This window comes from Microcaecilia unicolor, chromosome 5 (assembly GCF_901765095.1).
Source record: "Microcaecilia unicolor chromosome 5, aMicUni1.1, whole genome shotgun sequence".
NCBI classification, from domain to species: Eukaryota; Metazoa; Chordata; class Amphibia; order Gymnophiona; family Siphonopidae; genus Microcaecilia; species Microcaecilia unicolor.
This window is the reverse complement of record NC_044035.1, coordinates 77946988-77972348: the sequence shown is the minus strand read 5'-3', so window position 1 is coordinate 77972348 and position 25361 is coordinate 77946988. Positions and strand designations below refer to the sequence as shown.

The following is a 25361-nucleotide window of genomic DNA, read 5'->3' as shown; positions in this document are numbered from 1 at the left end:
CTTGAAAGTTACCATCCAGTATCCAACATAACATTTCTAGGGAAACATAGAACAATCTGTGTTCAACTTAATGACTGGCTAGAAGAGAGAAACTGGCTAGATCCATGTCAACCTGGATTCAGACCCAGCTATGGAATAGTAACAGTCCTCGTATCCCAACCAGTTGATCTTCACAGAAACTGAGAAAGGGGATTCGCCTTGGTAAGCATGATATCATGTTAGCACAACTGACAAACAGGTATCAGTGGAACAGTGCTTGCCTGGAGTGGAGGAGTGGCCTAGTGGTTAGGATGGTGGACTTTGGTCCTGGGGAACTGAAGAACTGAGTTTGATTCCCACTTCAGGCACAAGCAGCTCCTTGTGACTCTGGGCAAGTCACTTAACCCTCCATTGCCCCATGTAAGCCGCATTGAGCCTGCTATGAGTGGGAAAGCGCGGGGTACAAATGTAACAAAAAATACAAATCCTATCAGACAGGCAACAATCCATAATGTTTGGCAGCAACCCATGACCACCATGGGCACTGTCCTGTGGGGTACCACAAGGATCGATACTGTCACCTATTCTGTTCAATATCTACCTCAAGCTACTAGCTGAGCTGATTCGGTCAATGGACACTCAGTGCAACTATTCATACCCACTGAACCTGACTTACCTACAGCCTTGAATAAACTGATTACCTGTCTAACATCAATTCAAGAATGGGCTAAACACAACAAACTTTGCCTGAACCCAAGTAAAACCAAAATTCTCTTGGCCCCTAACACAAGTGGATACATACCTGACATCAAAATCTCTTTTGGGAAGTATGAACTCCCCCTCAAATCACAAGTCAGGACCCTTGGAATGCAGTTAGATTCAACACTTACTCTGATTCCCCAAATCCAAGAAACCCTCAAACGCTGCTTCTACTATTTGCGACAGCTACGCTGCCTCTCTCCTTACATTGAGAAGGTAAATCTTATCCCAGTTGTGCATGCCATAATATCATCAAGACTGGATTACTGCAATGCACTATATAATGGTCTGACTACAAAGGGCCTGCACCAGCTCCAGTTGATTCAGAATGCAGCAGCAAGATTCATAAAAGGTTGCAAGTGACATGTCCACATCACACCGTTTTTGCAAAAACTTCATTGGCTACCAATACAATACAGGGCTAAATTTAAAACTATGTCTGATCAGCAAGGTCCTCAAAGGAAATGGCCAAGAATAGGATGATCCTCTACACACCGTCAAGGACACTAAGGTCCTCTGAAGGACTATCACTAACCACACCCTCTGCAAAAGACATTACACGATGTGATAACCGTAAGCGAGCCTTCTCTGTTGGAGCCCCCACACTCTGTAATGCACTTCCTGAAAGGCTCCGCTTAACATAAGACTATCTCTACTTCAGGAAGCAGGTGAAAGCTTGGCTCTTCAAGCAGGCCTTTAATGGAAGAAGTAACTAACTTGCTAGTCTCACTCACATACTTGTACACAAGGAGTGACACCTGTGCACATACTGCAGCAGGACATGTTTATCCACTTCTACCCTAGCTGAGATAATATTTAACCATCTCTCTGACCTCATGTGCATCCTGCTGGCTTTGACTGTCACTTTTTCAGAAAGGCTTGGTAAACAAATCCTAATAAATAAGTAAATAATCATTAAGCTAGCTCTCCACTCAGTTTGAAGCAAAATTTTATTCTTTCAATGATCAACAACTAGCTTACTGCTATGCTTAAAGAGTGAAGAACACTTCAGAACCCATTCATATGCTATTAAAAATTTTCTGGATTTTTTCTTTGAACAGCATACAAAACATGACGCTTCTTCTTTTTAACATTATAAAATGTCAAGAGTGTCAACATTTCTTTTTAATAATTGCTTGAAGCTGTTTTATATCACCATTAGGTTTTGAGAATATTTTAGAGAAAAAAAAGTGCATGTGCACCATCGGGCAAATGATAAACATGTAACGCTGAAAAATGGTTTCTATCCATTTCGCTACCTTATATACTCATCCAAAACAGTAACCCCCTAACTTTATAATCTTGCACGTGTAATTTTATCTTTAGTACACAAAGTTGCGTGTGCAAGTTAATAGTGTCAGTTACATGTGAAACAATTGCTTAATTAGCTGCTAATTGATTAAAGGACAATCTACTGATTCTCAACTTCACCAAATGTGAATCCATTACATTTCCTAATCCTTGTGCTCCCATCCCTTCCTGCCCCTCAATCTACGGTCAATCGCTTCCACTCACCAACACAGTGAGGATCTGAGGAGTTATCTTTGACACAACATTGACTTTCACGACTCAAATCGACAAAATTGTCCACTGTGCTTTCTCTGCAATGCACCAAATCCATTCTGTCCACTTTTTTGTCTCCATGCCTGATTCGTACTCTTCTACTGGCCTTGGTCATCACCCACTTAGAATACTGTAGCTCACTCTATGCTGGTCCTCCACTCAGTTCCAAAACCACTGTTTACACTGCTACAAAACAGTTAGCCTATATTTTTCATCAAATTCTATCCAGTTGACTAGGATAGTCCATCTATTTTCCAGAATGTTTCTAAAACAAACATGCATATGCTTCCTCTTCCCAATAGCCCATTTCAGTGTAGTCATACAGCTTATTCAGTTAAAAGCATCAATGGAAAAAAATGTTTAAAAAAAATCTGAAATCACTTATAGGTCTACTAAAAATGTTCTGTCTACAATGGTGACCACCACAGGAGGGAACTCCCTTCAAATATATCAAGATCTCTCTCAATTATCTTACTTTATATAATTTACTAAGTGGGCTAGAACTTAAAATAAAAGCCTGATCTCTATTGAATCTACATTTTGTTTTCACTCAGCTGTTCGTCATAACTGTAATCCAATTCATTTGAAGTTGTAAAGGAAAAGGACATCTTACAAAGATCACAGCCCTTTTTAAACTATTTGTACGCCCAGCGCCAACCATAAAGGTTTCAAAGTTTACTTTTACCACCATAAGAACCGCCCCTCTTATTTTTTTTTCCTGTTGACACTGAATGAGAAAGCCCTCAACAATGAAAACTTCAATGGCTCCAGCTTTCGCTCATGTTACTACAAACTTATTTGGACTTCTGTATGACACAATACCAACCCTCACTCAACTGCACTACTCTAAATTTATGCTGGCTCTCTAAAGGCAGAAATTATTCCAATTTGTTTTGCCCTTTGTGTTTTTTACTTACCAAAACCAACATGATTGAGAAATGGTGTTTAAGCACTCTTGATTTTCATTCAGAGGCCTCTTTCCCATTTTGTCCAACTATGTTTAACAGTTCAAGCATATTTGGAATAAAATGCCTAGATTCTCTGTAGCTGTGCCATTTTTCACAAGACCAATTTAGAAGTTATTTAAAGATATTGCTATATATGATTTTTTTTTTCAGACTGAAGTGATCCCTTGTTCAGAAAACTTTTTCAAAAGCGCAAGATCATCATCTTGTTTTGACCACTGCCTAACCACTAGTGTGCAATTTATTAATTGCAATCCAAACGCTTCTATCTTTGAGACCATACTACATCTATGTATCTATGGCACAACAACTATTTGCGTTACTTAGATCTATTGTTATCGGAATAAAATAGAATACACGTCTCAAAAGCTTATATTAGGTCCTACAATTCGAACACAATCTAGAACCAGAGGAATAAGCCGTCTTCCCAAAACGTTCGATACACAAAAGCAACTTTGGTGTAACAGGAACATCTGGTTCACAGACCTGTATCAGGAAAGCACCCGGGAGGGCCCAGGTAAAACACAGATTGTACGGATCTTTTAACTACCACCTTAACAGCAGTGTTTTGCCTGCCTTTGCAAGTCTTTCCCGCCGCCCACCGTACCTCCTTCCCTTCCCATAAAGCGGCGTGGAAGCATACCGTACACAGATGACAGATCACTTCAGCATACAATCTTTTAGCACACCCACTCACCTGTCTTGCACCTGCTGGGCTGACGTGCCACTCTGATCCGACATGGCGACTGAAAAAAAACTAACAATCCCAAAATGACTAAACAAAAAAAATAAAATAAACCAAGACGATCTGCAGGTGGAAGGAGAGGCCTGTATAGCTCACAAGAATGCAGGCCTTAAGCGCGTCTCAGGCTGACAGGCTTCAGCCATCAAGCTGCTTGTTCTCAGAAAGAACGAGATAAAAAGCTCAAGTATCCTCACACCTCTAAGCCTCTGCCGGAGTCGAGAGTCGTGGGGAGGAACTAGGTCTACAGTCGTTACCAGGACTATTCCCCATGAGCTCCACTGCTATTGCTGACTGCGTGCCTGAGTAAACCAGATGGTCGCTTTTCGCTTGCGTACCGCGTCACCTTACTACAGTCACCGCTCGTCTAGTCTAGACCTAGGCTCGCTGCTGGGCGATCCACAGGTCAGGAGACAGGGTGAGACGCACGGGACGTCTTGACGCACTATCAGAAGCGTCGCGGGGCGCATGGGACATGTAGTCCGGGCAACTCAGACACAACAAACGCTGTCATCCAACCCTCCAACGGGACTTCACGTCCCTAGTGGAGACGGGCTGGAAACAGGTAAACGAGAAACTTCGAAGCAACGTGAAACAGGAGTTTATGCTTTATCACGCTTTTTTCATTTGGAGGGAGGGAAGAAGAGTCGTGGGCGTTTTCTGATTGTCAGGTTTCGTAAACGGAGTTCACAGATAAAAGTGGAGTATTTTATTATTTAACTGGAGCTGTTTCTTCTTCTTTTTTTTTTTTTTTTTCTAAGTACTAGCGTTTCATTTTGGGGTGAGGCGCTTCTTCAGACCAGGGATGATAGCTGCCTGCTCTTTTTTTTTTTTTAAAGAACCACAACACTAGTTTGCTATCATATCACTGGGTTCGGGCAGGTAAGAGGAGTTAAAGACGTGAATAAGTCTTTGGAGTGGGTGGTGAGGCAGTCCTGGGGTAGGAACAGTAAGGAGTGTTAGTTTTCATGAGTACCCTATGAAGAAATGGTAAGGGGTGATAGCTGCATTTGAATGTTGTAGGGATAAGGAAAAGGATATATTGCCAGCATTTGCTACTTTCATTGTTGTACGTTGTGTTATATGAGCTTTGTGTCCATGTCAAAAAGATATAGTTACTTGACGTTGTGACATTTTCCCTTTGTGCTATGAAACGGCTCTCATAGTACCTAGCATGTACTAAAGGTTTTTTCTTATTTTGTTGTCAAATTTAAAAAAAAAAAAATGCTTCGTCTTCTGCTCATTGAAAAAGACACCATCGAACTAGCAAGCTTACTAAGGGGCTGGCTGTTCTAACACTCAAGGAAGGTCGGGCGTAAAAAAAAATGCAATGTAGCAATCTCAGCAATTGACTAAATACCTGAATATGGCCAGTTTTGTCTGGTAGCCTGTGGCACTTGAGCAAAGACAAGAGTACTAAACCCCCCTAGGCGAACCTTCTGCCTTGAGCTTCCTCTCGGTCAACTTTCAGGCTCCTTGTGCACGGCCCTGCTTTAATTAAGTTCCACGATCATTATTACCTCAATACCGTTCTTATACCTGTACTCTAAATATTCATAATTAGAATATCTTACTTTTGAATATTCAACAACGTTTTTGTTTTATGTATATTTATATATACCATTTATTTTCAAATTCCACTTATCTATATAAATACCTATTTAACCAAGCGAAAGAACAATTTGAAAACTGCTCATCCATTTGTGGGTAAAAGTACATACTGATGTTTCTTTGAGTTAGTATGATTTCCGGGACCTGTTTTGTTTTGATGGTAGCTTCTGACTGTTGCCTTAGGAGACTTCTGGCTGCTGCCCTAAGTGACTGTGTAAGTTGTCTGATCATGGCTTGGCTGGCCCTAGTAGCACGATATGTGGATTAAAGCACTGAAGGTGAAGTCTGGATCCCTTGTGTCAGTTCAACATATGTTTTTTTTTTAATGCAGTGCTTATTAAGCATTTTCCCATGGACAAAATATGGAAGCAAACATTTAATAGGCACCTTGGGGACTAAGTCACTTAATTTTCCTGTGTGGCTCATATCGTAGGCATTTGAAAGCAGGGGCACTATAACCATTTGAGCTTTATTCTTTGATACTACATAAATATTAGTATTTCTGTGACAGGATCTTTGCTAAAATTGTATTAGTTTTTTTTCTAGGGCCAGCGTAGCATGTTTCTCTTGCTCTTCCAAAATATTCTCTGGTCCAACAATCTGCTGTTAGCTGGAAAATAGCCCTTCAGTTTTAACAAATCAACCCATCAGCTTACAAAGAAGGTCTTCCTTAAAGGGAGACTTCTAGGCCCAGAACAAGCAAAAGATTACTTTATACAGGACAGACTGCAAAAGTTAATGTAGTCAGTTTAGATAGATAAATAGTCCTTGTCACCCTCTATTTGAAGATGCCATGGGGTTCATTTTCAAAGCACTTAGACTTATAAAGCTCCATAGGTTACTATGGAACTTTGTAAGTCTAAGTGCTTTGAAAATATGCCTCATATGTGACCAAACATCTTTAGGGCACATGATTTCTTGTCTTTGAATGAGAAGGTCCCATTGCGGCTTCTAGTTTTAGTGTAATTGACAAACCCAGTCTTTACATTACAGAATTCATCTGTCCACCTCACTAAAAGCTGTATTACACTGCTAAACTATAGAAACCAAACTTTAAGGATTTCCCTTTGCTTCCCAGGTACATCCTTGCAAGCTTACAACAGATGCTTTTATCTGCACTTGTTTCAGTCAAGATGCCTGGTCAAAAGCTGAGAAGTTGCTCTTCATTAGTTTACTTGAATTAAGAGCAGTATTTTACATCCTTGTATCTTAACCCATCTTCTCAAGGATCAATCAGATGTAATTCAGATGGACAATCAAGTTAACAAGGAATGCCTTTTCCTTCCACTATGCTGAGAGGCAGCATAAATTTGGGACTTTGCAATCTGCAATAGTAATCTACAGTAGTGTAGCTGTTCAAGATGCTTAAATACTGGAGAATCAAAACTTCAGTATCAGGATCCTGAAACTCTTTGAAGCATATTTTGAAACTGGGATAGTATTCCTCACATAGACATGTGAGCAGAAAAAAAATACAAAGCTGCTACTCTACTGTTCAGTTTACATATCTTCAACTCAGCCAGCACAGGATGTTCTAGCCACAGGCTGGAACTGGACCCTCCTCTATGCTTGTCCACCTATCCTTATGAAAAAGCCAAAATAGTGCACAACTTCCAAAGCACACTGATTCTCGTAGCACTATACTGGCCTTGACAGAACTTGTTTTCTTTTCTTAAAATACCATAAATTCTTCTGCTGTGCAGGCTCCAATTCTTTCCAGCCTTAATAATAAAGGATGTGGTGCCCTTTTTTGTTTCATTTCAAGTCCCTGGCTCTTATGATATGGAAGTGAAGCATAAGTACATAAGTATTGCCATACTGGGAAAGACCAAAGGTCCATTGAGCCCAGCATCCTGTTTCCAACAGTGGCCAATCCAGGTTACAAATACCTGGCAAGATCCCCAAAATGTGCAAAATATTGTATACTGCTTATCCCAGAAATAGTGGATTTCCCCCAAGTCCATTTAATAACGGTCTATGGACTTTTCCTTTAGGAAGCCGTCCAAACCTTTTTAAAACTCCGCTAAACTAACCGCCTTTACCGCATTCTCTGGCAACGAATTCCAGAGTTTAATTACACGTTGAGTGAAGAAAAAGTTTTCTCCGATTTGTTTTAAATTTACTACCTTGTAGCTTCATCGCATGCCCCCTAGTCCTAGTATTTTTGGAAAGTGTGAACAGATGCTTTACTTCTACCCGTTCAACTCCATTTTGCCTTCTTGGACCTGCCATGTCCAATTGAGGACTCCTTAGAGGCAGCAAGGAAATGTTCTGTGCTTAAGCAATATTTTCCATTTATACTTGGTACTTAACTAATCGGCAAAGCATCATTTGATGTTCACCAAATCTTACTACTCTTCAATGTCTCTATCATCTTTATTAGTTGTCAAACTTCCAGTAGGGTGAGAGTGCACTGAGATGTACTCCGATGTTCTTACACACACATCTCCACTTTTCCAGTGTCCTGTTATTTTGAAATTCCAGAAAACATGATTTTATGTTGAACCACATGAAGATAATGGTGCACTTTAATGATTACATCGTGAGGCCACCACCTGCCCTCCTGGACACGGCCAAGCCGATGCACTCTCTTGATAATGAAAGGCCCCTTGTTGTTGGACAAAGCAAACTCCTTTGCAAGCTGAGTCATGATCTCGCCCAAGCAGTTAGTAGTATCTGTTATAAGACTGAAGCTGATCCAGTTGCTCCATCTGTCCCTGTGCCCGTTCCACTGCCATAGTAAGTTGTTGGAGCTGCACATCAGTGAAGACAGCTATATCCGGCAAAGGCTATATCATCACCTTGAGATCACTAGGCCAAGGTAGATCTTTTTAACCACCCAATTTCATGATATATTTTGTCTATAAGCCAAGAAGAAACGAGTGGGGCGCACAGCTGCATTAAAACAAAGTAATTATGACGGTGTACGAGGGCAGAGAAATCATGGGGACTCCAGAGAAGCAGAGAACACGTCTCTTCCCCTCAGTGCATCACGTGATCTCTTTGGGCCCCCCTTCCTAATAATAGTAAATTCTTTACTATACCTGCTAGATCAGCCTATACAAGTGGGTTGTGACTCATTCCTACTAGTTTCTTATTGAGAAGGACGTGGAGGCAGCCACTGCTTTAGCACTGATTGTTCCTACTAATTGGGATTCTGCCAGGAGTTTGTGACGTGGATTGGACACTGTTGGAAACAGGATACTAGGCTAGATAGACCATTGGTCTGACCCAGTATGGCTATTCTTATGTTCTTATGTAGTAGAAGGAGGTAGGGATTCTGAATTCTTTCAGTGGCATCACTAGTATAAGGGTTGCTTCACCCTGGAATTCTCCAGTGTTTACCTCCAGCAGGTGGTAAGGTTGTCTGGGCTAGTGCAGTAGGTCCTCAGTCTAGCTCCCCAGAGTGCAGCCCATGGGCTGCACTCCTGTGGTTGAGCCTAAGGCCCCATCTCCTGGGGCCTGGTCTATGGACTTTGCATCAAGCCAGGAAGTGCTTCATCCCTCTGTAGCCCCAGGCTATATCCCATGGGCTTTAGCTTGGTATTGCTCCAAGTCAGGTCCCTGTGAGACCCTTACCAGTGGGGACTAAGGATATTTTCTCTTGCCCCCTCATGGTATGGTTTCTTGGGCTTACCTGCAGCCACATTCATAGTCCGGGGAGTAGAACATGGGGAGTCCCTGGAGGTGAATCTGGGGAGGGAGGGGGCTGTGCATGTGTTCCTGATCCAGATCCTGTTATTGCTCTGACACTCGCAGTACCCATTGGTTTGGTGGGAACAGAAGCCATCTTGCTGCTGTTCCTCCATTTCCCTCACAAGAGAAGCCATCTTTTCCACCCATTTGTTTTGGGGGCGAGGGGCTTGACAGAACCTGCTAACCCTGTGGTCATGTACCCAGGAGTGGCCAGATCCCTGGTGTAGGAATAGCTCCAAGCCCTGGTCAAGTATCTGAGGGAGCACCTGTCTGGTGAGCTGACAACTCCTGCAGGGGCTTGGGGACTATGTGCAGGGCCTACACATGCAGGGGACATCAGGGCTACATCCTTAGATATGTGTAGGAGATATGGGGATCTCCTGTCTGAAATTCCCCCTTCCCTTCATGGAGTCAGAAGAGCAAATAGTGGGAGATGACAAAGTCTCTTCCATGGGAGGGAAAAGGCTTGAACATAAGCATTGCCATACTGGGACAGACCATCAAGCCCAGTATCCTCTTTCTAACTGTAGCCAACCAGGTCACAGGTCCCTAGCAAGATCCCAGAACAATAAAACAGATTTTATGCTGCTTAACCTATAAATACTTGTCAAAAACTTCTATGTGGCTTCTATTTCTTCCTTAGTTCGCCATATGAATAGCAAAAATATGCAGGAGTGTCTTTTATACGTAGTTAATTAAGAAATTAAAGAATGGAGGCGGCATAAGTCAACGATTATATCTTGACAAATAAACATATATTCACCACGGGAGTGATGTGAATAGTAATTGTGTCTAATGATATGAGACTTTACCTCATTTATAATTCACAAGTGTTGCTTAAGATATTCTCCTGCATATTTTTGCTAACCTATAAATAAGCATTGGATTTTCCCAAGTCCATTTTAATAATGGCTTATGGACTTTTCTTTTAGGAAATTATCCAAACCTTTTTAAAACCCTGCTAAGCTATCTGCTTTTACCACATTACCTGGCAATGAATTCCAGAGTTTAACTACATGTTGAGTGGAGACATATTTTCTCTGGTTTTAAATTTACAGTGCTACATAGTAGCTTCATTTCATGCCCCCTAGTCCTAGTATTTTTGGAAAGAGTAAACAAGTGATTCACTTATTGTAATCCATTTAGTATTTTATAAACATCTGTCGTCATCTCTCCACCCCCCCCCCCCCCCCCGCAGCTGTCTATTCTCCAAGGTGAATAGCCCTAGCCTCTTTAGCCTTTCCTCATAGGGAAGTAATTCCATCCCTTTTATCATTTTCGTTGCCCTTCTTTGTAACTTTTCTAATTGCACTATATCCTTTTTGAGATGCTGTGACCAGAATTGCACACAGTATTCAAGGTGTGGTTGCACCATGGAGTGATACAAAGGCATTATAACATTCTCTAATTTTTTATTTCCTTTCCTTATATTCCTAACATTCTATTTGCTTTCTTAGCCACCACTGCACACTGAGCAGAGTTTCAACATATCATTAACGATGACACCTTAGATCCTTTTTCCTTGGTGGTGACTCCTATTATGGAACCTTGCAACATGTAGCTATAGTTTGGGTTCCTCTTTCCCATATGCATCACTTTTTCACTTGCTCACATTAAATGTCATCTGCCATTTGGATGCACCTGCTCACATTAAACGTCATCTGCCATTTGGATTCCCAGTCTCGTAAATTCCTCTTGCAATTTTTCACAATCCTCTTGAGATTTAACAACTTTTAATAACTTTGTGTCAGCAGCAAATTTAATTCCCATTTCTAGATCATATATAAATATGTTAAAAAGCAGTAATCCCAGCACAGACCCCTGGGGAACCCCACTATCCAATAAGAATACTGACAATTTAACCATACTATCTGTTTTATTTTTTTGACCAGCTTTTAATCCTCAATAGGATATTAGTTCCTATCCCAATTTCTTCAGGAGTCTTTCATGAGGTACTTTGTCAAATACTTTTTCAAAATCCAGATATACAATATAGACTTGCTTGCCTTTATCCACATGTTTATTCACCCCTTCAAAGAAATATACTAGATTGGTGAGGCAAGATTTCCCTTGACTAAATCCATGTTGGCTTTATTTCGTTAATCCATGCTTATGTATATGCTCTGTAATTTTGTTCTTTATAATACTCAGCCATTTTGCCCAGCACCTCCATAGAGTGGAAGAGGATGATGATTTCCCGGACATAAGGTTTTGCCAGGAGGAGCTTGCCCATCTCACTGACTCTGTCAGTGAGGCTCTGCAGATTCCAGCTAATGTTGTTTAAAGTACTAGGACAAAGTACATACAGTGGGGGAAATAAGTATTTGATCCCTTGCTGATTTTGTAAGTTTGCCCACTGACAAAGACATGAGCAGCCCATAATTGAAGGGTAGGTTATTGGTAACAGTGAGAGATAGCACATCACAAATTAAATCCGGAAAATCACATTGTGGAAAGTATATGAATTTATTTGCATTCTGCAGAGGGAAATAAGTATTTGATCCCTCTGGCAAACAAGACCTAATACTTGGTGGCAAAACCCTTGTTGGCAAGCACAGCGGTCAGACGTCTTCTGTAGTTGATGATGAGGTTTGCACACATGTCAGGAGGAATTTTGGTCCACCCCTTTTTGCAGATCATCTCTAAATCATTAAGAGTTCTGGGCTGTCGCTTGGCAACTCGCAGCTTCAGCTCCCTCCATAAGTTTTCAATGGGATTAAGGTCTGGTGACTGGCTAGGCCACTCCATGACCCTAATGTGCTTCTTCCTGAGCCACTCCTTTGTTGCCTTGGCTGTATGTTTTGGGTCATTGTCGTGCTGGAAGACCCAGCCACGACCCATTTTTAAGGCCCTGGCGGAGGGAAGGAGGTTGTCACTCAGAATTGTACGGTACATGGCCCCATCCATTCTCCCATTGATGCGGTGAAGTAGTCCTGTGCCCTTAGCAGAGAAACACCCCCAAAACATAACATTTCCACCTCCATGCTTGACAGTGGGGACGGTGTTCTTTGGGTCATAGACAGCATTTCTCTTCCTCCAAACACGGCGAGTTGAGTTCATGCCAAAGAGCTCAATTTTTGTCTCATCTGACCACAGCACCTTCTCCCAATCACTCTCGGCATCATCCAGGTGTTCACTGGCAAACTTCAGACGGGCCGTCACATGTGCCTTCCGGAGCAGGGGGACCTTGCGGGCACTGCAGGATTGCAATCCGTTATGTCGTAATGTGTTACCAATGGTTTTCGTGGTGACAGTGGTCCCAGCTGCCTTGAGATCATTGACAAGTTCCCCCCTTGTAGTTGTAGGCTGATTTCTAACCTTCCTCATGATCAAGGATACCCCACGAGGTGAGATTTTGCGTGGAGCCCCAGATCTTTGTCGATTGACAGTCATTTTGTACTTCTTCCATTTTCTTACTATGGCACCAACAGTTGTCTCCTTCTCGCCCAGCGTTTTACTGATGGTTTTGTAGCCCATTCCAGCCTTGTGCAGGTGTATGATCTTGTCCCTGACATCCTTAGACAGCTCCTTGCTCTTGGCCATTTTGTAGAGGTTAGAGTCTGACTGATTCACTGAGTCTGTGGACAGGTGTCTTTCATACAGGTGACCATTGCCGACAGCTGTCTGTCATGCAGGTAACGAGTTGATTTGGAGCATCTACCTGGTCTGTAGGGGCCAGATCTCTTACTGGTTGGTGGGGGATCAAATACTTATTTCCCTCTGCAGAATGCAAATAAATTCATATACTTTCCACAATGTGATTTTCTGGATTTAATTTGTGATGTGCTATCTCTCACTGTTACCAATAACCTACCCTTCAATTATGGGCTGCTCATGTCTTTGTCAGTGGGCAAACTTACAAAATCAGCAAGGGATCAAATACTTATTTCCCCCACTGTAGGTAAAAGTAAAATAAATGTATATTTTAATACTTAAAAGTACAGTGAAAATATTACACATTAAAAATTGTATTTAAGTGAGAGTAAAAAAGTTATTGCCTAATATAATACTTTTTGAGTAAAAAGTAAAAGTAGTGCAAATGCAATGGATGCAACTATTTTTTTTTATCCCAACAGCTTTTGTTGTTCTACAATTAATCCACCTTGCTTTTAGTAAAACTAAATTTTGAAAATGACTGACACTCGTGCAAGTGCGCTTGTGAGTCATTAATTCCCGTAACTAAAAAGGTGCTCAACAACTGCAGTAGCAATAAGTGTTCAATCTGATTAAAGAGTTCCTTCAAATCAGGCCAGGCTGAAATATTACTGATGTCTTTTGACGGAATCTGTAGGTATTAATCAAGGAATCTCTGTCTGAAACACTTGACTTCCTTTTTTTTTTAAGTTAAATATTTTTATTGAAAATTTTAAATGTAACAAAAATACAATAGAGAAAGGAAAATTAGGAAGGGAGGTTGAAATAATATATGGACAATCTTAAGCTGTTATCCATTATACAAAAGCAAATGAAAATAAAAACATAATGAAATAGAAAAATATTAGACATTATATACTTTCAATTACAGTACAGTAGAGGCGATGGGTTCAGATATAAAATAAGCATGATACAGACAAGCTTAATAGACAAGAGCATATCAATCAGATTGGTTGTAAATAACTGTCAACTGGGGACCAGAGCTGACAAACAGCTGTTGTAGAAGAACGTTTTTCAGAGACTTTAAGCTTGTATTGTTTATATAGGCAAACTGAATTCCACCAAAAAGTATGATTTAAGAAATTAGCATCTTATCAAATATGTTGAATACCAGTTACTATAAGAATATTAATCAACTTAAGTTTACGGGTAGTAGAATGAAAATAAGGATGTAAGGATCTGAGTATCTCAACGTTAAATGTAAAATTAACTGTACATTGAGTAATAAGTTTGTTTGACACATTTGAGACCAAAAGGTATAGATTAGTGTGCAATCGAATAACATATGTCTCATTGAGCCAGGAGATATCTGGCACTGCCAGCAAAGATCCATCTTGATTAAGCTTGGCTCTTCATATTTTCCTAGGAGTCCACTAAGCATTATTTATGAAAAAATAAAAATTGCATCATTCTAGCAGATAACGGTCTGTTAACTTTTGACCAAAAAAGAGCGGTAATTAGGCTTAAGAGAAGAGTCTTCAAGTTGAAAAAACAGTTATTAGCAAGTATTGGTTCATCAAAGGATTTGTATCTTAAATATTTGATAGAAGGTGGAGACAGCTTTGCCTTCAGTTTGGATTAAATCACACCAAGTGCAAATAGAAGATGTATCTGATATAATGGCATTAGATATACATAATCATTGATTTTTATGAGAAGCTAGTGAAGTATATTTAACAATTCTGGAAAGGTAAGCAGTCTACTATTATCACAAAGCTGATCAAAAGATCATATATTTTGCTTTTGCTAGAATTTCCAAAAAAGGTGTCTCTTTTGTATGCATAATTTTAGGATTATTCCAAATGGACATACGTTTTTCAGAAAATAAGGAAATATCAGAAATTTTGTCCAATAATTGTATTGCAGTTTGGGTGACTGATAGTAAACCAAATTTCTTGAGAGAAGAAGGTAATCGCATAGCGCCAAATATATTCAATGGAAATGGGTAACATATTTCTTCAGCTTCCAACCAGGGTAGAATAGATGAGCTAAAACTAGAGTAACTAGTGTGCTCCATATTTTGCTAATGAAGTTACATGATATTTTTAAAAATCTGGAATATTCATGCCACCAAAAGGTTTGGAAGCTTTCAGTTTTCTGAGGGCAATTTGTGAGTTTTTTTTTTTAATTCATCATCCAAATAAAGGTATTACAATTACGATCAAGCAATTAATAAAAGGATTGTGGACAGAAGCATAGAGAGGATATAAGTAAATTTTGGTGCCCAGGTCATTTTGATAGAGGATATACTTCCTAACCAAGATAAATTAAAAGGTGACAAGGAAAAAATAGCCTTATTGACAATTTTCTTTAATTTTAGCACAATGTAGAGTAAGAATCTGTTCAGGATCTTTATGAATAAGAATGCCTAAGTATTTAGTAGCTTTGTGTGCCCAAACAAATTGTGTATGGTGAAAATCTAAAGGGGAGGACAAATGATTAAGTGGGATAATTTCATATTTGTACCATTTAACTTTATATCCTGAAAATTGGGAGTAAATAGAAACTAACTTAGTGAATTCTGGTACAAGTTCATGAGGTTTGGTAAAGAAGAGTAAAACATTATCAGCATATGCGGCTTATTTAATTTGGCGTTTTTTGGTTGTAATACCATGAATGGAATGTGATTGATGAACAGCAGATAGTAATGGTTCAAGGGCCAAATTGAAGAGAAGTGGGGATAGTGGGCAACTTTGTTGAGTGCCACGCTTTAAAGGTATGTCATTAGAGAGGGTGCCATTCACAGATACTCTAGAAATAGGATTCTAATAGACAGCCTGGATGCAGGAGATGAAGATCTCACCAAAGCCATACCATTTCAAGACCTGCAGGAGAAAAGGCTATTCGATGCGGTCGAAAGCCTTCTCGCTATCTAATGCAGTACCAATCACTGGTTCCATAGCTTTTTTGGCCATAAAATTGATGATATGGAATAATCTCAAATTATCACCAAAGTATTTATTTTTCATGAATCCCACTTGATCACTATGGACTAGATATGTGATAGATTTATTTGGACATTCAGTTATAATTTTAGCCAAGATTTTGTAACCGATGTTTAGTAGGGAGATGGGCCTATAGTTCTGGACCTTACAAGGATCTCTATCAGGCTTTGGAATAAGTATAATTGTTGTTCTGTGAATCTACATTGTTGTTGTTGTTCTGGATGTTCTAATGTAAAGTATTCTAGGATATGAGGTGCTAGAGAATAACATTAAACGTTTTATAGAATTCAGCTGTGAGACAATCAGGTCCCTGGAGCCTTATTAGAGGCGAGAGATGTGATAGCATCAAATATTTCTTTAAGAGTAATTGGATAATCTATAACATCTTTAGTATCTAGAGATAAGGATGGGTGAGAGATGGAAGCTCAGAAATTATCCGTATCCTGAACAGATCCTTTTGATTCTGATTTAAAAATGTTTAAGTAGAATTTTTCAAATTAGTCTCTATTAATATTTGACCCTGATCAGTATGTAAAGACACAGTATGTTCTCTAGCGTTTATTTTTTTTTTTGCCTTTTAGATATTGAGCAAGAAGCCTACCTATTTTATTATCTCCTGAATAATGACCAGAAGATTGGATGAACAGGTCAGATCTTGCTATGGCAGATAGAATAGCATTATACTAATATTTTTCTTTAAGAAGGTCATGTAGTGTTTTTGGATCAGAGGTATTTATGTTAATATGATTGCCATGGTATTCTTATGCATATTATCTGTAGCAATATTCTGAAATTCTTATTCCATTAATGTGATTGTCGTTGTAATATAATGTAAGCCACATTGAGCCTGCAAATAGGTGGGAAAATGTGGGATACAAATGCAGTAAATAAAAATAAAAAATGTAGATTCCAATGTTTTAATATCTTGTTCAAGTTTACTTTCTAATAATGTAGTTTGTTTTCTGTGCCATGCCATCATACTGAGTTATAAGGGTAACTTTGAAGTCCTCTCTCAAAGTGGGTGGGGATATATCAGATGATGAATTACTATCAAAAAGCTCTGTGTGGAATTGGGCAAGTTTTTTAATAAGATTTTCTTTATGCAAGATAGAATTATTACATCTCTGGGAATTTTTTGGTTTATTAAATGATTGTACATTTAAATGGAGTGATACAGCAGCATGATCAGATAAGTGTATGGGATGTATGACAGATTTTGCTAATGAAGAGGATACATTATCTGAAATAAGAAAATAGTCTAATCTGGCATAGGTGTTATGTGGAGGAGAGAAATGAGAGTAATCCTTATTGGTGGGATGTAGTATTCTCCATGCATTTATTAAATTGGTATTATGAATCAAATTTTTCAACTCGGGTAACATTCTAGACTGAGCAGGTCTACACGTTGAGGTTCTGTCTAAACAATAATCTAAAGGTTGGTTAAAATCTCATGCAATTATTAAAGATCCCAATTGGTACTGAAGTAGAGTTAGGTAAATAGATAAATTCAGGTCAGATACAAGGTACATAAAGATTCAGAAACATATATGATTGTGAGTTGATACTAGCACAAATGGACCATCTGCCTTCAGAGTCAGAAAGCGATTGTATAATCTGGGTATTAAGTGTAGAATGAAATAAAGTTGTTTAAAACTCATTTTTTGTTAAGAGCAGGGGAATGAAAGGTATGTGAGTAACCTGGAAGAGAAAATATATTACATTCGGAAATGTTCAAATGAGTCTTCTGCAAGAAGATAATATCAGGGTGTAAAGATTTGAGGTAGTTTGAAATTTTCTTCTTTTTAACCGGGTGATTTAATCCGTTGACATTGTATGTAATAATGTGCAAACTAGTCATATAGCTTTAAAGTATAATAACAGCGAGCCCCATGACCAACTTCTAGATAGTAGTGAATATATGAAATAAGTAGGATTATTAAAAAATACACATAGAGGGGCAAAATGGAAAGATCGTCCAAGTACGAATTAGGGCGTTCTTACGATAACGTCCAAAAATAGATCTGTATAATGGAAAAATAGTGTGGTCGTTTTTCGATAATCGATTATCCCTGTAAGAAAACAATCAAATGACGAGCGCATAAGCGTGACTAAATTGGGCGCCCTAACACGGTCGACTATTGCAGGTGCAAACGACCAAATCACGTGGTGTGTAAAATAATGTACATAGGTGTATCGCAAGTACAGTACATGTTGTTCAGGCCATCCAGGTACGGAAATATATGACGAACGCATATATGTGTCAACTACAGACATATCATGCTGCTCCACCCATACATTCATCATATGTGCCCATCTGAATGTGCGGATCTGCATGCACTGTACACCTACTGAACATGCAGTAAATGTATATTGTGTATATGTGAAAAGGGTCGGGTGGGGTGCGTCATACTCATCTATAGAAGCCACGTTTCACACTCCTGCAGGCATGTGCACGTCAAAGACGTCTATGCTTACGAGGGCGTCCACGTGCTGATAGGGGCCATATATGGAATGGTCATCCATATATGGAGCTGTGCGTGAAACGACGTCCCTCACGCAAGGTCGTCTATATAAGGCACTTCTTTTCCAACACGTGGAAAAATGGCACAACGAAGGGAACCCAACTTCGGGCAGGAGGAGAGCCTGATGCTGGTGCGGCTGTGTGTAAGGCACCGGCACAGGCTCTTCATTCAGCACCATCACCTGCCCCCCAGGCTGCAGGCCATGCGAGCCTGGTCCCGCATCCGCGAAAGGTTAGAGAGGTAAGGTTATGGCCCAACCCCCCTCCCCTCCTGTACCTACACATATAACAGCTCCGTCATCAATGTTACCAGCAGTAACTGGAGTGTCCATGCAAGGATCATGAGTAATATAGGAACATGCACAATCACTAATAATCTGTATGTTATTGAAACGACCACCATTCCCACATCCCTACAAGAATGTATTTCGTTAGGTTAGGTATGTGACATTTGCTATTAGTGTTGTGTGAAGGCCACATTTTCCAACCCCTCTTTGGAGCCTCCGAATAGTGGAAGCATGAGACCAATGAAACCTATACCATACTTTATAACATGGTCATGATAACACATATAAAGTAGTTTAACAAGCATACATTATAATGTATACAAACGGTACTGTCTGGCCTCATGCCCACCTCTCTGGCATCATCTGCATAGGAACCAACTCGGTGGCTGCTGTGGGTGCTTCACCACCCCACCCCCAATATCAAATATGGAGGGAGGGGCCATCTCCACTGGGGGTTCCACCCCCCAAAATGGAAAAAAGGTGGCTCCTATGATTCACTACCAATGGAGGTGCCCCCCCCCCCCCCAACACTGTAGACCCTCTCTCTCTGGTATGTGAATAGCAAATGAATGTGTGCAGAGGACAAAAAGGACCAACACCCCTGACCCCTGCTCTCCAAACTTATATCTTACAGACGCTTTGGAGTCCACCGGGACCTCGAGTCCCTGCGGAGGCGGTTCCGCAGGGTGAGGCGGGAGAGGCCCGACGTCATCCGGGCGGTGCGAAGGCACCTCAGGGCTCGCCGTAAGTATTCAAAAACAGGACACCTGTATACAGATTACTACATACATTTCATGAATAAAGCAAATGTGTTGTACAATATCACTTCCCATGTGCCTAATAGCCACCTAGTAATACCATATCTGTCCCAGATCAAGGATGCAGGTTGCAGGGGTTCTCCCATGAGCGTGCTTGCAACGTCCGACCATCCCCCCCGAGATGAATGAGATGATATGCCACACTTTACTATTCCCCTTATTGTGGTGGCTGATTACTGTGTCCTGGTACAGCTGCCTGAGGCCCTACTTTTACTGCATGTTATGGCCTAAATCACATAAAAGAATTGTGCTCAACACCCTTCCCACTGCCCCCCCCCCAATAACTCCTACAACAACTGCCCATCAACCCCTCGTTGCATCTCACAATGCAAACATGCTGGTCAGCAATGAATTTGGTATGGCAACATGTCCTGCGTGGTGTGTGTCAGAGGAGGGTCCAGGGTTCTGTTTCATGTCATCTGATGCAGCTCATTCCCCATGGGCATAGGCTACGCCTTACCACACCCTGCCCCATCCCCTGCCTCACGCCACCCAGCTACTGCACTATGCAAGCCATGGTGTATGCACTGATCTCAATCACACTCCTTTTACATACACAGGGCTCCACCAGCAGGAAGCTGAGCGGGAGGATGAGGAGGGCCACCACCTCCAGGAGGAGGAGGAGGAGGAGCAGGAGGAGCAGGAGGAGGAGGAGCAGGAGAAGGGGCACCAGGAGGAGGAGGAGGAGCAGCAGCAGCCAGGCCAGGAGGCGGCCCACCAGGAGGACTCGGAGGACTCGGAGGAGGGAGTCCTCATCATAGATGAGGAGGACATTCATGAGGACCCCTCCCCACCTGCAGCGCCATCGCCTGGCCCACCTCCATCCCCTGGGCCAGCTTCCGTGTCCCCTGGCCCACCTCCATCTCCTGGGCCAGCTTCCGTGTCCCCTGGCCCACCTCCATCCCCTGGGCCATCTTCTTCCGTGTCCCCTGGCCCACCTCCAGCCTTTGGGCCTGCCACTGTGGTGCGCCTCCTGCAGCAGCTGGTAGATGGCCAGCAGCAACTTCTAGTTGGCCAGCACCAGCTGCTGCAGGAGGTGACAGCCCTACGGCAGGGCAATGAGCAGCTCCAGGGCCCACTAAGGGTACTGCTGGGGCTGCTCATTGCCCTGCTACAGAGGGCCTTACTAAGAGGGCGTGGCCGCCCTTAATTTAAATAGGGGGGGGCCTGTTGGGGTTGTGCGTGTGGGGGGAGGGAATTGTTGGGGTTGTGCGTGTGGGGGGAGGGAAATGTTGGGGTTGTGTGTGTGGGGGGAGGGAAATGTTGGGGTTGTGTGTGTGGGGGGAGGGAAATGTTGGGGTTGTGTGTGTGGGGGGAGGGAAATGTTGGGGGTTCTGTGGGGGGTGGGGGAGGGAATTGTTGGGGTGTGTGGGGAGTTGTGGGGGGGAGGAGGGCATTGTTGGGGCTTATTTTGTAGGGGTGGGGGTGGGGGGGAAATAAATGTTTCTGTTATAATATAACTATCAGGGTGTGTGTGTGTGTTTGTCTCCCTTGTGCATTACATATCACCAAATGGTGCTGTTGAGTTGAGAGGAAGGAGGCAGCAATATGCATAGCATTAAATGTGCTGTGTGAATGAGAAGGTGATGTATGTCTGAGAATGTTGGCCAGACAGAACGCCACCTGTTCATTCCAACCTGCATGGCCATATGTGCAGGGGGGTTGGGCCAGGGAGGCTGGATGGATATTTGTGTTCATGAATAAAAATGGCCAGCCAGCATCTCTCTCTCCCTTCCTCCCTCCCCTCCACCATACTGACCCACAATACAGAGTGCCATCAATAAGAGATTAATAGTGTACCAGGTGTGATCTGCCAGGTACACACTTCCACATAACTCCAGGTACCACATACACAGTGTTTGCTGTCTGATGGACACATATCCGTACCCACAAGCCACATTGGTGGGGGGGGGGGCCCAAGAAGGACCTACAAACAGCTGGCTCATATTTTCACATTGAATACATCAGCTATGGTATATAATGCTGAGGAGCAAAAGGGAAACAATGGGAAACCCAATAGATGGATGGTTACTTCATCACAGTTGCAATGTAATACTTGTGTTAGGGAAGGGCACAAAAAAATGGTGCTCATTATTTGCAGCTGTGATGACACTTTCTCCAGTAGTCGATCAAGGTGTGTTACATTCAAGTATTCTGGGTTTGTGTCAAACTTTGTCTCTGAAGTGACTTGCCTTAGGTGGGATTTGAACCAGCAACCTTATGATTATAAGGCTGGTGCTCTAACCACTAGGCCACAGCAGCCACCAGGTTTTAGCCACCACCAGTTACTTTGGGTTGGTACCTGTACACACACCCCTCTCCCTCACCACCACGTCATAGGCCTCAGTGGCACTACCTGTAGCCACCTCGATCATTTTGTCCAGGCTACTGATTAAAAACAATGTAATGTGCATGTTCCCTACCCTACTACCTATGGAGCAATTTAGGAAGGTGTTCCATAATGTGCTATACACATCCATTGCATTAATCATTCTCCCCTCCCCCGCCTATGGACCTTGAGAATGGGTGGCCACTTCATAAATGGGGACTGGGGTACACCACATAAACAAGGAAGATGGAAGCTACCGGGAACCAATACAGCACCTCCAACAGCTGGCCCACACCACTGAGGACCTGCCAACCCCACAGTACAGTGCACAGGAACCTGGTGAAAAGAGAGCTACCTAACATCTGACTCCAGACTACATACATACAGTGAATGCACACTCCTTGACTATGAGCACAAAGAGAAGAGGTGGCAGACAAATGACAGCTTACCATGAACGTCTGTTTCAAGACTGTGTAGTGCGCCTTTTATCTTCTGGAACATTAGCTGCACATCTCCCTGATTGAAATGACCCTCACCGAGGGGTGTTTGATTTGGGCCGACTGTACTAAATTCGTGGCCCCCACACACTGCCTGCTACAACTAGGCAGAGAGAATGGGAGAAAGAAAGGGAGCATCAGGGGATGTGGAAGACAGGAAACGGAAGGCGTGGTGGCTGAGGGCCAACAATAATTTCCCCCCCCCCCCCCCTAAATACACAGGTGTACCCAAGCATACATTGCTAAACACATACCTTCATATAAGTAAAGGTAAAACCCTGTAACTGATTATTACGAACATCGGGCAAGGTCTAAGTGCAGGAAATGGCAGGTAAAATGGCAATGAAGAAAGGGAAGGCAGGTGGAGACGCCCATACTTATCTACTCATAATCGAAAGCATGTGTTCCTAATCGCTATCTCAGCTGGGCACGCTTAGGAATTATGTGTATAATTGAAAAAGTAGCGCCCAAATCAGAAACGCCTATTCCCCCGTCTCAATGGGCGTTCTTGGCGCCTATATAAACGCCCACTCCGTATTTTCGAAAACCCCATTGGTACAATGCCACCACGCATGCCGCCGACCCGGAAGGGTAATTTTCTCGAGGCAGAGGTGGAGCTCCTGGTGCAAGAAATTGTACAGCGGCACCGGAGTCTGTTTGCTCCCACAGGGCAGAGGCTGGCAGCAACAGTAAAGCAGCGGGAATGGGAGGCAGTACGGGACAGCCTGAATGCTGTCTTCCATGCTGGGAGAGACGTGGAGGACTGCAAGAGGAAGTGGCGGAAGCTGAGGAGGGATGTTCGGAGGAAGGCGGGGGCCAATCCCCCAGGCAATGACACTGCCAACCTTACACCAATGGAGCTGATGGTGTACTCCCTCCTACCCCAGGAGGGCATCCACGGGATTGGCTCCATGGACACCTCGGGCCAGGCTGAGGACTCAGGTAGGTGTTTCATTATGCAGTTGGGGTATCTGTTGTGCTGCACTACACTTGTGTTGGGGTCAGGGGGAGGGAGGTGAGGAGTGGGGGGCAGGAGGAGGGAGGTAGGTGTGGGGGGGGGGGTGGGGAGTATCTCTGGCTGTCTTTATGTATATTAACAGCCCACCTTTATGATGCTGTTGTGACCTGGTAACCCCTACTCCCTAGCTCTCTACCCTTACTCCCTATCCCAACCGTTGTCATTGGGTTTCCTCTTACCTGTCCTGTGTGCCCATATTTATTGAATTAATTGTAAGCTCTATTTGAGTAGTGGTAGTGGTCATGTGTGTTATAGGAGCAAGCAGACAGGGTGGACAGGGTGGGTGCTGTGTGTGTGTGTGTGAGCACCCCCAATAATGAGGAAAGATCATGTAGCTGTGCAGGGAGGAGGGTTGGTCACTGGGCTTAGCACCCCCAATACTACTTTCCAGTTGGCTCCTATGGGTGTGTGTAGGTTACTACTGTGGCAGAACTTTGGGGGCCGTCCTTCCCTACTACTCCTCTATTTTCCCATTACCAACCTGTGCCTAGTTCCTCCTGTGACCTCTGTGCTCTACTGAGTGTGGGCCACATGCATTCAACTGAAGGAGCCTGTAATGGGGGTCATAAAGCAGTTCTATGCAGTTTAGCAAGTCAGTAGTAACACAACACATGCTGCAATGTTGTTCAATTTAACATTTATACAACTAACAGCTTGAGCACAACGTTGTGAGTGGTGTCCTTCTCTTGGCTGCTCATCCACCACCTCTACCCAGCTGCCTGCGGGGCTCTCTCTTTCGTACCCGTGTCAATTCCATTCCTCCTCACCATCTCTTTGCTGGGTCATCAGGTTGGGGGACATACCAATGTATATGAATGCTGAAAGACAAAAGTGGGTTATTTGCACCAACACTATTCCTCACTCTTGTGCTATACAGGTGAAGACTCGGAGGAGGCCGGCCCTAGTGGCCTGCAAGGCCAACGCCCTACACCATCCGTCCAGCCTCAACCTCCACAGCCTGCAGCACCAGCAGTCCAGCCTCCACCACCTGCACCAGCTATGCATCCTCTGCGTCCACCACCACCTGCACCAGCTGTCCAGCCTCTGCCACCACCACCTGCACCAGCTGTCCAGCCTCTGCCACCACCACCACCACCTGCACCAGCTGTCCAGCCACCACCACCACCTGCACCAGCTGTCCAGCCTCTGCCACCACCACCACCACCTGCACCAGCTGTCCAGCCACCACCACCACCTGCACCAGCTGTCCAGCCTCTGCCACCACCACCACCACCTGCACCAGCAGAGGCCGCACCTCCAGCACCAGAGGACTTTGTTGAGGAGGAGGAGGAGGGCCCAGCTCCCCGCCAGAGGCCATCTGGCCAAAGGAGGCAACTCCTGCGGCTGGCCACGGAGCTACTCCGCCACAACGTGCGCTTGGAGGAGTACCGGCAGCAGAAACTGGAGCTGCAGCGCCAAGCACTGGAGGCACAGCAGCGAGCACACCAGGAACTCCTCCAGGCGCACCGTGAAGGCCACCAGGAGGTGCTCCAGCAACTGAGACGGCTGGAGCAGAGCATCCAACACCTGCGCCCTCAGGGCACCGCGCCTACTCCAGCCCCCGTGCTGCTGGAGCAGCCCCTGCCATCAACATCCTCCTCCACTGACCACCAGCAACCACCAGCTAAGAGGTGGGCATTGCGCTCCTCAGCCTCCGCACCCACTCCTGCAGCACCCGCGAAATCTGCTCCCATTCTGGGTCCTGTGGCCAGACCACTAGAAGCAAGAAGGTGGCCCGATTTCCACGGTGCAGCCGAAGCCGCAGGCTGCCGTGGGGATACGGAGGAGGACACTGGGAGCAGCAGCTCAGAAGAGACTTCCCATGCAGCACCAGCTGCAAAGGAAGGGCGTGGGAGGGGTAGGAGGGGACGGGGGAAGGGAAGGGGAAAATGATGGGACATGCTGTAGGGTGAGGGTTGGTGGAAGGGGGGTGGGTGTGGGAGGGGGGTGGTGGTGGTGGTGGTGGTGGTGGGGTTG

At 43.4% G+C, this 25361-nt stretch overlaps 1 protein-coding gene across 1 annotated transcript in view; it reads right to left on the bottom strand.

Annotated features, from left to right (window-relative positions):
• The window catches only part of MARCHF5 (membrane associated ring-CH-type finger 5), a 54434-nt gene extending 50032 nt beyond the window's left edge, over window positions 1-4402 (bottom strand). The window contains exon 1 of the mRNA XM_030203003.1: window positions 3964-4402. Coding sequence (XP_030058863.1) covers window positions 3964-4007 — 44 coding nt within the window. The 5' untranslated portion in view covers window positions 4008-4402. The remainder of the gene's footprint in view (window positions 1-3963) is intronic.
• Window positions 4403-25361: the final 20959 nt, after the last annotated feature.